Raw genomic sequence first — 16,477 nt, forward strand, 5'->3', positions numbered from 1 at the left:
GGGACTGAAAGCGCTGCACCTTATTGTGATCATGAGAGCTGTGCGAGTCTGCAGTCTAGATTCCCACCAGACGGTTTCTAGCCAGTTTATATGATCGAAAGCCGATGACTTATTGAGGACTGTATCTCAGTGAATATCTAAATGTTTTCCTATGACGGAGCATTAGTGTTGCCATGCCAGTCCAACGATAGTATGCACATGGGACGAAGTTGACACAATGGCTCTATCTAGAAACCATCCCTCTGTCAAGAACGTTTCCGCATGGGGCTCTGCTCAGTCCATACCATATGAGTGCAATGGCAATGTACGTACTAGCCTATATCAGACGTTTGCTAGTGTATATGTCGCTGATAGCATTTTGCAGTCATAGCGAAAGTCCGGAAATAGATGCGATGTCTCGCTACATGCGCCATTTAAATAGGTCAGTTTACCGCAAGCGTCCTCGCTCCAAGACTCCCCGAACAGATTAAAACCTCCAGCAGCCTTGCCTGAGCCTCGATGGTGCAACTGCATTACTGACGACGTTCAATCGCCGAGGTTGTCATATTATTTGGCTTCTCCCAGGCAGTACTGGGATCAATGTTCTGCAGGGGGGGAGCATGTGCGAAATTGCACTGAAAAGACACCTGATCTGATAAGCTCTAGGTCTCGCATACAGTCTCCTGCACGATAGCTTTGAAGATCGGCTTCTTGCCTTCCATTGTCGAATACGATCATTTTCTCGTCTGGCCTTATCATAGCCTGTTGGGCTTGTTGATCTTGGTGGCGTCTGTGGGAGATGAACGTCTGCTGAGGATCGTCGCCGATTTCGACACGGCTCAGCACTCTGACTGTTCTGACCGTCATGCAAAGTCCCGACTGTAGCATCCTTGAGTTCAATGACAGAGGCAGGGCCACCACGAGCCTCACTTGACCACCTTCACTTCCAAGGTCTGCCTCCTTCGTCTTGTTCCTCGTTTTGATCTTCATCACACTCTGATAGGGCTAATCGACATAGGAAAAAGTATTTCGATGATCCAGCCCATGGCTGTAACTCGAGGTTGTCATATCGTTCCTTCATCTCGACTAGAAATGAATTCCACAACACATGAACAACCCTTGTTCCCACCTTTGGCACAATCGCAAATTTGTTGTCGTCCCACATCTTACGTAAATCCCGACTTAGCAGGATAGTGTTTTCAACGCATCGAATGTCGACATCTTGCTCGGGATTGACTTGGAGCAGAGAAGCATGCTGTTCCGCTGCCACCATTCGCTCTGCGCGGCGGGTATAATGTGCGCGGTCTCGTTCGGGAGGGCCCAGGAGGTGGTTCGGCAGGTAACATCGCGGCGAATGACGTCGTCGGCGGAGCTCAGTTGGCCAGAAGCGGACGATTATGGAGGGAGTAGCGAGGCTGAGCAGCGAAAATGGTCGAATTCAGGACGACTGCATATTTTCCACGTCTTCAACACGAAAGTAGTATTGACGATGAGGAAGTACACCATCCATATCAGTAGACCACAGGGCGCCATCGCGGTTCCACGACAAGAAGCCTTCTCATCGTCCGTTGGCCACGATGGCGCACTCGTTATGAGAAATTCCATGATGAATACCCCCGATCGCGGAGAATGATAATAAAATATTGTGATTCTCTGCGTACCAGGGTGGAGAAAGAAGACAAGCGGTGAGAACGAGGTGAGCCGGTACATACTTGGATGGTCCAGTAGATAGTCTGTTACTATGTTTTCAAAATAACGGCTCGTCGTTTAGTTGCACGTTCCATTGCAACAATCGCGACTGGAAATGATGTACAATACTTTGCTGCCCCTGAGGTGAGTGCGATAACCACGAGGATCACGTGATATTAACACGCTCACGGACTCAGGGGCAAGTTGCATGATGCCGCTTAAGCATCAACCCGAGCCAACAATGAGTCACAAAATAATTTGTTTGCTGTTTCCTCAAAAAGCACTGCTCGGAATTTGATTAGTAACCGGTCCGCTATCGAAACCTCCGTTACGAAAATCCGTTACGAAAATCCGTTACGAAAATCCGTTACGAAAGGTAACGATATCATATGGCTTGCAGTATGTTCCGACTCAATGATAGCAAAAAAAAACTCTGGACTGGCTGTCTTTCAGATGTGAGCCGTAGTACACTGTTCTTACCTAGCACATGATAGCGTGATCCAAGGCTCATCAGGCGGTTATCATAGATGGACAGGAGCTCTGTAGGTTCATTTGTTGTACCTTCTGGAGCCTGGGTACGTGCAATTTAGATAGTAAAAGTATGTTACCCACTCAGGCTTAGAGAGATTGTGAGTGTCTTCTCAGCGATGGAGCAGATACATGTGAAGCTCGTCGGCTCCTTATTCTTATATTTTTACGAGGGTCATGAATATGTACATTATACATCTTGCAAATAGACTTTGTACAGTAACCTCCATGAACTAGTAGAAGATGTTACAATGGGTAAATTCGGGCTGTGTGTTGTCTATCGGTTCCATCTAGTCTTAATGAGGTGGTGGTCGACTACGAGAATTCAATCTTCAAAATTTGTAATACTCGGTACACGTATGCACACCTATATGTGAAGTGAATACAGTATATCTCAGGAAATAGTCGATACAGATGAAACGCGTGTCCTATCACCCCTTTCTGGATGCAGTCTTTTGTGCTTGTGCGACCAGCAGAAGAAATATATAGTTACAAGATTGTAGATTTTCTTTTCCACTGCGATAAGACTCGTCTTTCTGTTTCTTCCTGTTACTTTCGTTGTGCATTAGGAATCAGCCACATGCGGACCGTCCTATAGTACCATCTACTTTTAATTCTGGCTGCCTCTTGCGCTAAGCTCCAACTGATTGAGTTTCTCCTCGTTTCCCTGGAGAGTGTGTTTGGCCATTTGTTTGAAACTCAATTTGAAGTAGCAGCTAAACTCTCATCTCCTCCACAGATAATATGTACATATATCTTCCAGACCCTGAATAGTGAATCAAAGTACCGAATTGTAGGTGAAGCTTCATCGGGTTTGTCGCTCCAAGCGCTGATTCTGTAAGGAAACACTATGAAGCTAAGCATTATCACAATTTCCTGGCTTCTCGTCCGTCTCGCAAAAGCCGATACACAGCCAGGTTCATTGATCGTACATAACAACTGCTATTTCGCTGTCCACGTCCTGGGAGTAGCTGATATGCCGTACTTGCAACAAGACTTAAAGGCAGGCGAGACTTTGCATCTCCCATTCCGAGAGTCAGTCAGTGGCACAGGCAATTCATTGAAGATTGCCACCGAATTTGATCATGGCAACATGGCTCAAGTCGAATATAGCGCATGCTTTCTTGGCAGCCTCTGTTTCCCTGAAAACAGTGTCTTCTACGATCTCTCTAATATCAACGGAAACCCTTTCCTTCCCTATGGGATAACAATTTCCCCTTCACGCAAAGATTGTACGACTGTGAGATGTCCGGCTTTCAATCAGCATTGCGACCTTGTGTACTATCAACCATATGACAATCAAGCTACTCAGGGGTGCGACGTTGAAACCAATCTCCATGTCGAGCTCTGTTCAGGATGAACGCCAAAAAGCAGAGCCTCACAGCATAATACGGTTCTTGAACTCAACTCAACTTGGCGAGTCGTTTCCTTTTGAGATTGTGTATTTTGCTTGGCAAGTACTTATATTGGAATTCTGTGCAAGACAAAAAGTCATATACATGTACTACAAGATAACCATGCTGTATGTAATTTCGACAGCCTTTCTGCATTTATGTACAAGGCATGGGGCAGGTTTCTAATTGCATGATTCAAAATATTGAGTACTCTACTATATATATCCGTTTTTATCCATCTTCTTTTTAAGTGTACACCACCGGTTATTCTCCCCACATTGTGTCTGCTCGACACCTACGTCTCTCACACTAACCGCCTGGTCCCTCGCTACATTACACATCGGTTTATTGAAAATCTTGACCTGAACATTCCCTGTGTTACCAAAAATGTACAGCGGTGATAGAAGCCTTTGGAATAAACGATGAGCGGAGCCTCCGCAAGGGTATTGAGGGTCATCTGAACCCAACGATCAGCGGACAAACAAGCCGTTTCCCAAGCCCAAGCATAAAATATTCTTCGAGCGGAGCTGCAGAACAAGCAAAGTATTGGCAGAGCAACCAGAGTTTTAGCACTTACGGTAACCAGGTCGAGTCACTCTAGTGAAATTGAAAGAGCTACGCGATACTGTATTTTAGAATTATTTTGTAAGTTGTAGGCCTTCAGTAGCCCTGTTTCCTACGATAACGCAGTTTTTTTCCTACGTACATAAACTCTAATCAGGGGAGCACTTATCGTTTGCATAGCAAAAAAAAGCAAGCATATGTAGAGGCAATAAATGATCATGGACAAATTACGAGACCCATCTTGCGTCACCTTTTTTTCTTTTCTTTTCTTTAGATGCAAGAACTTTTTCAGAAACGGGTTGCTTGGAATGCTGATTCATACCGAAGACGGGGCCTGTATCACACTGATTCCTCTTACAATACTAGAGAAAACCACCCCACGAATTATACATTTATTCCCTCAAGTTTAGCCAGACCCTATTTCATCATTTGGTGTGTACTTGAGCCTATAAGACCCTAAGCAAATGACACCTGGGAACGACGGTTTGACGCGCTCAGACCCGACAAAGTTTTGCTCCATTGTCGGATATTTGAGGGCTATTGCTTTGATACACGGGATAGACGGCTCAATAATAATGAGACAAATAAAAGAATACGCACTGTCTTTCATCCCAGTAACAGTGCCAAATAATGAGGAGACTAGGAGAATGTTTCGGATAAGAGAAAGAGCGGGTCTTTGACAAAATGATCAACATAAATCTAATGGCAAACTGTTTGGCGTATCAACATGGAAGATTGTAAACCTGTATTTGGAGTATATATGAGTTTCTAAAGCCCTTACTGACTTGAAAGAGTCTGGCGTGATTTCGGTATCCGCTAATATCTAGAATCGCGGATTGCTCGCAACGAGCTCCACCTTATGACCGGAAGGAGAGCAGGCAGGTATTCTCGACATCGGAAGATTGACCCAGAGAAGCAGGCCTTGGTGGAACAAGAGGAAAACACAGCTTTCGTATATCAGGTCAACTATTTCAAAGGGACTGCCCGTGTGAGCCTTACGGACATCGCAATCGGAAACAACGTTAACCGGCTAATTGACGGCCATGAGAATGTGGCTCGTCTGAAAGAGATCATGAGAATTGAAGGCTGCTTTCGCCTGAAGAAATCTTGCCACGTTCCTGTTGCAATCAGTTCGGCCGACTGGGACTCACAGAGAGTGTGGTTCGATCAGACTGCCGAGCTGCAGGCTGATGCGCCTTTCTCGTCCTTCCCTCGGCTGTGCAAATGTGCAGATTATACCCTTCTTGCTCTTGATAGGGAAAGCCTCATTACTGCTGCAAAAGAGATATTCCAAGAGATAGGTGTACAAGACCCTTGGTGGATCGTCGACGTGTATGTTGTCAGTCCAGGTAAGACAGCTCCAATACACCAGCGAAGAGATTACTCGCCCGCGCTGAATGCATCAGACCAGTCGGAACTGACGGGAAGACAAGACCATGGCGCCGATAGAGATGACGCGTTCTTTCGGCCGCTTCGTGAGAGTTATCAAAAGGAGCGTGCTCCGTCAGACGGTCGGATTTATCAAAGTATTAGATATTATCAAAAGCGCCAGAACGGACCGGCCGAGAGGTTCTGGTGGGCTGTGCTGCAAAGAGAGCCTGCTAGCCGGAAAGGGGATTACTTGCGCACTTTGCCGTCGGTCCTGGCCGAGGCGTTCGACGCGCTTCTTCCGATCCCTGGTCTCTGGGCGGGTATGAATATTGGGGTGTTACATAAGCTAAAAGCCATGAAATGTTACGAAGTGAGTTTCAGGTACAATTCCCCCAAGCTCACCGCCTTCTTCTTAACCATCTGAGCGGCCAGGCTATTACCTGTTATCTTAGACTCATTGGTGACGTCTTCACCAATATGGCCGGAGGTCGTCAGGAATTGATGAGCCGATTTGACGCTTCGACAGTAGACATTCTGCAGTCCAGAGCCCCAGGTGTATCGACCTGGGACTGGCGATTTCTCCAGGAAAATCAAGGGAAGCTATTCTGCTTCGTCGAGGACCCCGGCGACCGTCATCAAATATGGGAACGATTGAGAACGATTAGATCTCCAATTCCCACGCTGAAAACCTTTTTCCAGGATATTCTTTACCTTGAAATAGGCCAAGTAATTATACAGCAAATTTGTCTTACTCCGCCAAATACTGAAGTCACAATAGATCAAACTCTAAAGCACCAGCACGATGGAGTCCAGGGTCAATTGGCATTAGAGCAGGCACCGCCTCTATTGGATGGCCTAAGCACGGAGGCACATCTCTGGGATCTTTGGCGCTTTAGTCTACAATTTGGGTTTGAAATGTCAAAGCGACGAGACCATTGCCGCCGTCTTCTTCGGAAACGAGAGGACATCGATCGCCTGGCTCAAGTCGGCCGCGAAAACGATCCAAGTGAGGAGCTCTCGACCGCACTTTGGTGTCATCTTTTTTGGCTAGCCCAAAGCCACGGGTTCACTATACCTCCCAATCATGAGCCTGTCATGTTGAATCATGAAATTCTCAACCCAGCGTTTATTGATCTTCCTTTAGATGATACACAAGACATCAATATTGAACGCCGATGTGGCCGGCCATTCATAGATGCTGCCAAGCCCGATCGATACGCTCTTTCGCTAGAAGCGCTACTTGATACTCGATCTTCATCACGGGTTAGCAGCGTATCCGTGAGGCAATCGGTCTTCCGCGCCTTTTTCAGTTATCTGGGCGTGGCTATGGTCACCGGTCCAGCTGAATTCTCCTCCGACCCCTTTGTAGAACAACATTTCTCGGGCGACGAGAATAACGTGACCTTTCACCTGACCCCAAGTATAAGCTCTTCGACTGGTCAGTCATTTGGTGACACTTTTGATGATATTCCGATAATCGTCACTCCCCCGCCGATTTTACCACCAAGTCAAACCGATAGTCAGACGTATATTGCACCAATGCCTCTCTACCACTTCCAGTTTGAGGTATTGGTCCTCCAGCATTTGAGTTCCATTTGGCTGCCAAACAACAGGAATGTGCTTAATTCGTTCTTCGAAAATCTACAGAAATTTGGCTTTCACATCTATCATTCCAATGATCTGTCAAGAGCTATTTATTGGTCGGACTGTTACTCGCTATACATCGACAACCCCCGGTTAAATCTCCGAGCTGTATATTGTGAAGGCTGCTTTGAACACCCATGGAACTATTTGGACCATCATGATGAGCAAGCTGTGCTGTTGGAACCTAGCATCGTGCAAGTGACCACATGGCTTAGTGAAGAGATTATCAAAATGAGGAACATTGTAGCAGATCCCTTTTGATCAATTCCATGGACTCACATAGAGTGATACTTTTGGTCACGGTGGAATTGAATTGATACATATGCCCCAGACTCGTCAAAATCTGGTTTCTACTACTCAACGCTTTGGAGCAGTACCACCGCGAATGATCCGAAATCGTAGATTCTTGTACTGTACTGTATTTGAACATAGTGCTGGTTTTCCCCACGCACTTGGCCGCGGATGATGTCCCGAGGTTAAGGTTTGACCGATTCGGTTAAAGAGAAAATACAAATTTCCATTATACAGTACGCAGGAACACACTTCCAGGAATTCCTCGATGCGCGTTTTATCTGATACTTCCCCAACCGCACGCCTCAAGGGAAATATGTCTGGTGACAAAGTGGACAGTCAAAGTGCTCTCTAAAAAACCACGTATCAACACACTCCCGGTGAAAGGAATGTAGACAGCGTAATTCGCGGGTTACTCGTGAATAGCCCATCTGTTCCAAGCAGATTGCACTAAAGAAGGTCGTCAATATCGTCCGTAGCTTCCACTCTATCTGCTCGGAGCATTGAGAAAGGACGCGGAGCCAAACGAACAAGGCAGTTGCATACTCACCAGATCACAAATTCAGTCAAAACTGCCCTTGAATCTCCGTTATCGTGGGGACTTATTCCCCGTTGCTCCGGAGTATAAACGCGTGAAACCGCATTCAAGCGTCTCAACAGTATTTGTTGTCTGCTTTTTACGCGCAGCAAATTTGCCCGGTCTTTTCGACGGACATAGATGGTGAGGCTATGCGGGGTCAGCTTGTCTGTCGTCGATCTGGTTGATTCAGGGGGTATTGTGGGTATTTTTGAGGTTCTGGAGAACCAACCGTCCGAACACGTCTAAAATCCAAAGGAGGTGAGACCTACCCTAAGGTTAATGCAATAAGCAGTACGACACTCAGGCCGCCACCGAGAGAAATACAAACGTATAATGTCGTGTGATCTGTATTGCCCATGGCATTGCTTTGAAACAATCACGGTTTAGCAAATTTGACGGCTGGAATTGGTGCCGCGTTCTGTACTCACAATGTTCAACTTGGAGTTAGCATGGGATAGATACCGTTCTAGAAGCCAACTCGAGAGTAAGCAAATTAGAAGGAGTTCTATTGTGTCTTACAGTGAGTTTTGAACGCGATTGTGATGACAAAGCCTATGGAACTGCAGTTGCAAAGGATGCCTCGTCTTTGTGCGATTCGAGAAGCAAAGTTTCATAGCCAAACAGACTTTTCGCGTCGTCTTCTGACATTTTCTCCTATAACACGCTTCTGGAGAACTGTGTCAGCGTGACCCAGAGAGTAACAGATTCCAGGGCACAATCCGGGCACATTCCAATCGCGTCATTTTGTTCAGCTGACGCGTTCCATGTCTGGAAATTGCCGCCTTTTTCAGAATTTCTTCAGGAAGGTTGAAATTTCCGAGCAGCGAATGGTCTTCTCCTTCATAACCATGGTGCTCGTTCACGGTTGAGGCTTCCAAGCGGCTTCACTATCGTTGGACTTGGTTTTCGAGCAGTAGCAAGCCCAACCCCTTACGCGCAGAACTGAATTGAAATTTGTGAAAAACTCTCCCACACTGAGATATTTACTATCGTCTGTGACAACAGTACATGTATCAAGAGTAGCATAACTTTAGCTAAATGATTGAACGACCACACTTGCAAATGCTGCCCTCCTCATTCCTTTAGAGCAACCATGAGGTGGAAGTGGCTTGTGGAATGAATATTGCTACGAGGAGAACATAGATATGTCTTTGATGTAGGTGTCGTATCTTTGCAAGCCTTGTTGAACACAGGATTTAGGCAGCTAATAAATTAAAGACATTATGCTTAGTATTCTATCCCGCCAATAAAACCCGCATCTCATTTTGTTTAGGATTCTGGCGTGCTGAGTCAATTACTGGGCCACCATTTGCCCCAAGACTTCCGCACACCGTGATGCGAACTAATTTTCATATTCTGAGTAATAGTACATACGAGTGCTGATGATACGTCCAAAGGGTTGTATATGGTGACGGAAGTTCTTGAAGTCATACTTGAGAAATTACGGGGATCATATACGAATGTGTGGTTTCAAGATACATGTACTGTAAACAGAGCTTGCATAATCATTTGACAAACGGAATGTCGATTATTGTAGCTCCGCAAAAGTTCACAGAGCTAGACTAATAGTCTAGAGGCGCCCTCTTCTATCCCAGGAACAGAAAGGTCCCCGGGTCAAGCAACATTGCTCCCAAAAACACTTTACTTCTTCAGATGTTCTGACGGGTCCTGGGAACTGGGCTTGGCCCGATCACCCGATTTCGGCTTCTGGAGCCGGTGAATAAACACCGCAAAAGAGATGAACTTTGAAAATCTCCGAACGTCTTCGATGAAGATGGTTGGTCATATCTCTAGAAGGTACAGTATAACGAAAGACGACAAACTTCTTTGATCTAAACTCTTCTAATATTTGCGGTAATAGAGCTGCGGTTACAAGCCAGCCTGGCTCTTTTGCCGGCTTTCGAAAACCTTACACATCCAAAATGATTTTTGTCACGAGCAACGAGAATTTAGCACCCTTGGGGCTGCAATCATGCCACTCATGCTGTTTATTTAATCAACCCGTTTCCTTTTATGTTCGGGGACCCTACCGAGGCTGTGAATATCTCGCTGCGAATTCCGGGGGGTGTTGAGAGGAGGATAAGCGGTTTTCCGAATAGTATGAAGTGGTTTGAAAAGCAGCAAATCCTAGATTTCCCGTTCGGCAAATATGACATTGGGCCAAAAACCTGAGAGTGCTCGGTGTGCTCAAGATTGTACAAAAGGAAGAACCCGGATAGCACTATCTCGGTGACCACAAAACGCCTCAAGAAATGAGCACACCGAGTCCATATATTGAGTGGGTCGTTACTCAAACATGATTATGATTTATCTTGCAAATGTATACTCATAACACTTTATTGAAATCGTTTAATTTTGAGTATCACCCTAGATTCTAGAAGTCTGAACAATTATGTCACGATCTCGCTCGGGTTCATGCTTAGGAATTAATTTCAATGGCGCAATAAAAGCCGATCGATAGCTAGAAACACATACGTCATTTGCGCTGCTACGTGGAAATGGCCCCCATCACCCACCCACTATGATTAACTTTCGCACAGTCACTGCGCAAAATCATTGACAGGGTTCCCCTCCCAACGCACAGTGATCCTTGCTTCTGTTTAAGAGAAGATAAGGTGGGATAATTTGATTCGCCGTACCAATGAAAGACCGTCAAAGCCGCTAGGACAGTTATAGTCGCGACTCCGATCGGTCAAGCCGACAGTCTATACTCCTAATGGAACCGGAATCATATTCCTCAATATGCCTTGCCACCTTGTATTTATTCTTAACCAAGCCCAGCTTGTATGATTTTTGTACAAGCACAAGAGTGGTGTTCATCGCCATGAAATCCTAGCCACATATTTCAAGTTTTGTTTATTCAGCAGTCATACGGTGCCATGTTTATTTGTTCACCAGCTGACCGAATATGTGGCCACTGAGGGATGATACACGAGCCTCTTTCGCCTTGTTTTGAGGAATTCAATGGAGTTTCTTAGCACCTTGAAGCCACAAAGTATATTTTTAGTGAAGGCTCTAGACTCGCATATAGGAACCCCGGATCGAGTGTGCCGTAGTGGTTCAACGTGCATTAGCGCGATCCTGGTACTTTTGGAGTAAGCGCTCTCCGCCCCAATGCGACAAAGTACGGCCAGTGCAACGCGTCTCGTATTGCTTGCCCCACATGATGAACGTTGATTAGAACAGCTTTTGCCTCTGTCTTTGCCATTCGACGATTATTTGTGTGTGATGGGCCAGCATTACTTTGGATAGGAGCACGACATGAGTCAGCAGGATTATATGGTGAAGGTGACCCGCTCAGCACACTGCGCAGTAATTTTAAAATAGCTCAATTATACGGCGACAAAGTCGCCCAAGCTCAAGGAAGACGCTCACTCCGTTCTCCAAATTTCTACCACCACAGTTTGCGAGCGCCACGGACTCCTAGTGGTACATTTGGATCCTCGTTGTATTCTATTAAACACCTGCAAACATGCTGCTCACATTACCACCGGAAATCTTGCTCATGATCCTGGACTTTGTTCGTGACGAGAAACCTACCCATTTTTTGATGCCACGTTAACATATTGTATTTAGTGCAACCGAAAGGAAGTTTTGAAAAATCTCTGCTTAGTCTCGAAAGCCTTACACCTTGCAGTGACCCCGCGACTTTACCGATCCCTTACTTTACGTGCCAGAAACGAGGGGAATATAAGCGACCTTGCCATTGATTGTCTGTTGGAGCCCAGCTGTCAATATATTGAACATACTAGAGATGTCATATTAACAGCGGAATTCCATGAACTGCTTTTTCGTCGTTGTCACGATTATGCGTCTTCTGATGACGGTACTGATGATGAAGATGACGAATCCTCCTCCTCCTCCGATAATAACACCGATTCTCTGGAAAATTACCCCGAAAGGGTGATTGGAGAGAGAACGAGCGGAGATGATCACCACGAAGAAGATCCGAAATACCTGCCGGAAGTCATACCACATATTACAGAATGGAGTGGAGGTCACTCTGACCTTTTTGCATACGAGAAATCTAGCGTCGGATCTTCTGAGTCTTCTGGGTGGGACTATGATGAAGCTGAGGGAGCCGACGTTGAAGTTCCTTTGGAGAATTTGGAATCGAGAATCCAATCTCTTCTAGGTCTGCTTCCGGAAGCTAAATTGAAAAAGTTCAGGTGCGACTATTTCGTTGTTACTTTGTTTATGATGAATGCTAAAACGAAGCAACAGCTGGAGTCTGGGTACATGTGTTCCAGAAGGCGTCATCGAGTACTTAATCCTGACACAGTCTCAAATTACGTGTCTCGAGATTGTCACCGACAGCACATGTCTAGGTCAAGGCCATCTGAACATATGCGATTTGCACGGATTGAAGGCTCTTCGACGAATTCGATGGATACGACGTAACGAATGCTCGTCAAAAACCCCGGGAAAGGCACTTCGCGCCAATGCTTTGGCGTTGGAAGAAATTGAGATTGATGAGGTTGGCTGTAGAGGAATACGGAGAAGTCTCGCAAACGGGAGTTTGCTTTTGAACCAATACTGAAATTAACTCCAGGGAGCACTCGACAGTTGTTTCCGTCACTGAAGATACTGACATTGAGTGCCATTTCCTGGGAGAAAAGCTGCCACGGTGTGCCCTTTGTCTTCTCTTTCAAATACCTCCATTCGCTGGTACTCAGGAACTGTCGGAAGGCAGCTGATCTTCTCGGTGTGCTAGGTTCTGCCCTGCCATCGATGCAACTTAAAGCATTTGAATTTAGCGATAACGGGTTGAATCAGGGACGAGGAATTGTTGGTTCACTGTTTGGTTTCCTTGAATCTTTCGACGGGCTCGAAGATTTGTACTTGTCGTTTTTTGATCATTTTGCAGGCGAATTACTCGGCGCAATCCTCAACCACAAAGCCTCTCTTAGGAGACTTGTGTGCCATTACCCAAAGATAAACGCAAGGGTAATACAACCATTGGGTGGACTTCAATCCCGTTCCTTTGCGGATGCCCTGAGATAAATGCCAAATATTACTTGTCTGGGGATAAACCTTCCTCCCAAAGATCTTGTAAGCATAATCTTTGACATTTCCAGAGGATTTAAGCTAACGTGACAAGTACTCGGTGTTTTCTCAGCCGGATATATGCTCTCGCCTCCAATTGTTACATGTGAGAGCACTTGGCCGGCTAGAATTCAACGGCTATCGAGAGCGATTCCTCGATAAATCCGAAGAAGAATTTTCTGCTGCTCTTTTTGACATCCATAAATTCGCAATTTGGGCGTTTGGGCCGGAAGGTCTGCGAAGCCTACAGGTTCTTTGTTATGGTGACTTTTCTTATCACGGACGTCGCCCATGTCTTGTATTCTGCAGATCTAAACCATCAGACTCAATATTCGATCGAATATATAAAGTGGCCACAAGGCTGGATATCGTGGAGCAAGAGATCTTGCAGACCAATGCCCGTTTCTTGGAGGCCTGTCCAGAAGATTCCTTAATGTATTTAGGCGGCCACCCTTTCTGAAAGTCGTGCCCAGTCTAACCGAGGCCATACAAGATTGCGATCCGAATTTAGACACCAATGACGTCTAGAGGAATGATTGATTGTGCACTGGAACCAATAGGGCGGCTTCTCTAGATTTAGATACATTCTTTTATGTCTAGTTTCTGACTGCAAAGTCCTTGTCTACAGGAGGTGACGATAGCGATAAAGAGTGTTCTTCTTTGTCTGCTGTAGAAGTAGCGCATGTCGGGCTGTCTAGAGTAGGAGTATCTATAATAGAACAGCGGTAATAGATAACACTCAACAGAATCCTATTCAAATTATATAACACTGCAATGTGTTGATAGTTGATAGGTGTGCAACAATAATCCTAACTGCGGAAGCTGATCGCGATGTTCAATTTCCATACGCAGGGAAAGGGGAGGAGGGGTTTGATGAGACAGAAAGGGGCTCCGAGAAAGATAAAGAAAGATCATTGGACTAAAGGGACCTTAATAGAAGTTGTGGGCGACAGCTAAAACGAGACCTCGAGTTGTCAAACATTGCTCGTCTGCATCAAAAAACGTGCCAACATCGATGTCAATTCAGTACAAGTATGAAAATATAGACGTATAAACACAGACGAGTTGGCTTTTTTATAAGCCTTATTCCAATAAGTTTTGTTTCGTGACCTGTTTCGGCTTAAGACCTGCTTCGGATCGAAATCGCCTTTCCTGCGTATCTGTAATGTCCTTCTCGATCGCTGTCTACCTCATAGGATGCGTTTCGGATGTATGAATACAGAACACAACCTCTGCTAAATATTGTTTCGATGTTCTCGTTGGACAAGATCGAATTGGCTGAAGGTTTGCAGACCTCTGTTTTTTTCTCTCCGCGGAGCACGATCGTCAATTTTCTTTTGTTGCAAACGCTCTCCGGCGCTAAGATGGGGACTGTCTCATGGCCGAGGATGCAATGAAAGCAGACGCGATGACCCCCTCCTTTGAACATCCCAGAATTTCTGTCGTACTGAAATTCATTCAATCCTACGTCGCAGAATATGTTCCAGAGTTCTTCTGTAGTCGCTGAAGATGGATGGTGTCTGCATTGGTGGCAATTACACTATTTGATACGGTAAGAAAGGAGCACTTAGAAAATTCAGTATAAAGACAAAGACTTACGAGGGCGTGAGGGAATTCGTGTATTAAAAGGTGAGACAAGGCTTTGCACGTGCAAGCGAGATTGAGATAATCTTCAGGGTCCGGTAGACATCCTGCAATACACAAAATTATCTCTACACTGAGTGTGAGAAGAGGACTCTCCATTTATCTTGAAAGATTGGTACGTCAGGAAAGGAAACCTTGGAGTTGACACAAATATCTAAGAGAAGGAGAAGGGCTGACAAATAAATAGATTGAAGCCGATATTTTTCGCAGCTCCGGTTGGAAAGCCTTCCCTGGGAGAATACAATTTGACAGTTGCCCACTAGTATAAAATGGTTCGGGTTAGTCAAAGCGAGAGAATCGGAAGTATTCACGATATGAACGTCCCTTTTCGATAGATTGCGAATAACCACCCCTTGACGTTGTGGACGTGTGGTCTTATCCCCTTCTGCAATCTGGTTATCGAGGTCCGCTAGTGTAATTTTGAGGGTGTCAAGCTCGGATTATAGAAGCCTTTTTTCTAAATCCAAATCTACAGCACTTTGAGCAATACGAAATCTGTCATGGGCGGCCGAATCTGTATTGTTCGCCACGCTAAGTGCCAAGCTGTTATATAAAAGGGCTTATTATTTGCCAAGTACTGGAACTCAAACAACCTGTGTTCTCTTTCAACCCTTTCAATAGTGATATTCATTATTTATATTGTCACATTTAAGGATGACCCAAAGATCCTCAGAGTGAGTTAAAAAACGACATTTCGCTAATACTATACGTGCTGATTTTGGTTATTAGTACTAGTGCTAGCGCTCCTCTGAGCCAAGATAATGTTCGACAAATTCCATCGGCGCCACGCCTGAGTTTCAACTATTATCTCAACGTGCCGTCATCGGTACAGTCCTACTATCTGGCTGCATGCGAACAAGAACGTGAATCGCATCATGCCAAGCTCTCAAAGACAGTAAAAGCGACGGAGTCTATCTTTAGGATCGATCGTGAAAAATCAGACAAATGTGATAATGCTGTTCAAAAGCCATAATTGGCTCTTAGAATAATCTCTTGAATTCCATCCAAATTCCCCTCCATGAGTACTTTAGAGGTGCAATACATAAAAGTAAAAGAAGCCAAAAGATCAGTCCTCCCATTAAGCCAAACTCCAGAGCGACGGTATCTAATAAAGACATAGCTAGATACCGTAAGAAGTAAGACACTTTCTCTGTCTTGAGAAAACGCTATATCTCGAAACTTGTCACGGTATGCATCTGGGCTGGAGGCAGAGCTTGAAAAGAACATGTTGCGAGAAGCCTGGTTTGGAGAGCCACGCTCTCTTCTGCGACCAGAATAGTTCTTAGACCGAGTATACGCCCAGCCATGACGCCTTTTCATGTGTAGTTTGCAGTTGCCCTTACGCTTCGAGGTATAATTGCAAGCCTGGAAGTGGTATTTAAATAAATGAGGAGCACTAGAGTGCTTTTCATTTATGTGGCGATCGCGCACTGACTTACTTGGCCAGCCAACTTGATAATACTTGCATGTAGAGTCGGTACACTTCCAAGGACGCGAATGACTCTTCTTATGGCTTGTCAATTCCCAAGTACGCCTGAAACTCCTATTGCAGTGTGAGCAGTGCTGGCTATCTTTCATTTGAGGCCCCTCAGCATCGGGCATCTCTTTTGCTGGATAACACTCGACCGGGGTGTTAAAGTTGAGTCTTCAGTCGAAATGTAATGTAGATATAAGTTTTTCGTACCAATTTTTTATAATTGACAGTGCTGGTCTCAGGATGGGCCGGTATGTTTAAGCAAAAGTAATT

At 45.3% G+C, this 16,477-nt stretch overlaps 4 protein-coding genes across 4 annotated transcripts; 3 read left to right on the forward strand and 1 right to left on the reverse strand.

Annotated features, from left to right (window-relative positions):
• Positions 1–919: 919 nt before the first annotated feature.
• N7478_000667 (uncharacterized protein) lies at positions 920–1,584 on the reverse strand (the record flags this gene model as incomplete). Its single annotated transcript, XM_056916882.1, has 2 exons — positions 920–1,394; positions 1,481–1,584. 2 exons carry the CDS (start codon positions 1,582–1,584, stop codon positions 920–922), a joined length of 579 nt encoding a protein of 192 aa, XP_056784762.1.
• Positions 1,585–3,046: 1,462 nt separating this feature from the next.
• N7478_000668 (antigenic thaumatin domain protein) lies at positions 3,047–3,556 on the forward strand (the record flags this gene model as incomplete). The annotated part of the gene is made up of 1 exon (XM_056916883.1): positions 3,047–3,556. One exon carries the CDS (start codon positions 3,047–3,049, stop codon positions 3,554–3,556), a length of 510 nt encoding a protein of 169 aa, XP_056784763.1.
• Positions 3,557–5,013: 1,457 nt separating this feature from the next.
• N7478_000669 (uncharacterized protein) lies at positions 5,014–7,430 on the forward strand (the record flags this gene model as incomplete). Its single annotated transcript, XM_056916884.1, has 2 exons — positions 5,014–5,895; positions 5,958–7,430. 2 exons carry the CDS (start codon positions 5,014–5,016, stop codon positions 7,428–7,430), a joined length of 2,355 nt encoding a protein of 784 aa, XP_056784764.1.
• Positions 7,431–11,512: 4,082 nt separating this feature from the next.
• N7478_000670 (uncharacterized protein) lies at positions 11,513–12,580 on the forward strand (the record flags this gene model as incomplete). Its single annotated transcript, XM_056916885.1, has 3 exons — positions 11,513–11,560; positions 11,617–12,209; positions 12,265–12,580. 3 exons carry the CDS (start codon positions 11,513–11,515, stop codon positions 12,578–12,580), a joined length of 957 nt encoding a protein of 318 aa, XP_056784765.1.
• Between the last annotated feature and the right edge of the window lie 3,897 nt (positions 12,581–16,477).

Source organism: Penicillium angulare (assembly GCF_028827245.1).
Source record: "Penicillium angulare strain IBT 27051 chromosome Unknown utg000001l_segment0_segment0, whole genome shotgun sequence".
Lineage (NCBI taxonomy): Eukaryota > Fungi > Ascomycota > Eurotiomycetes > Eurotiales > Aspergillaceae > Penicillium > Penicillium angulare.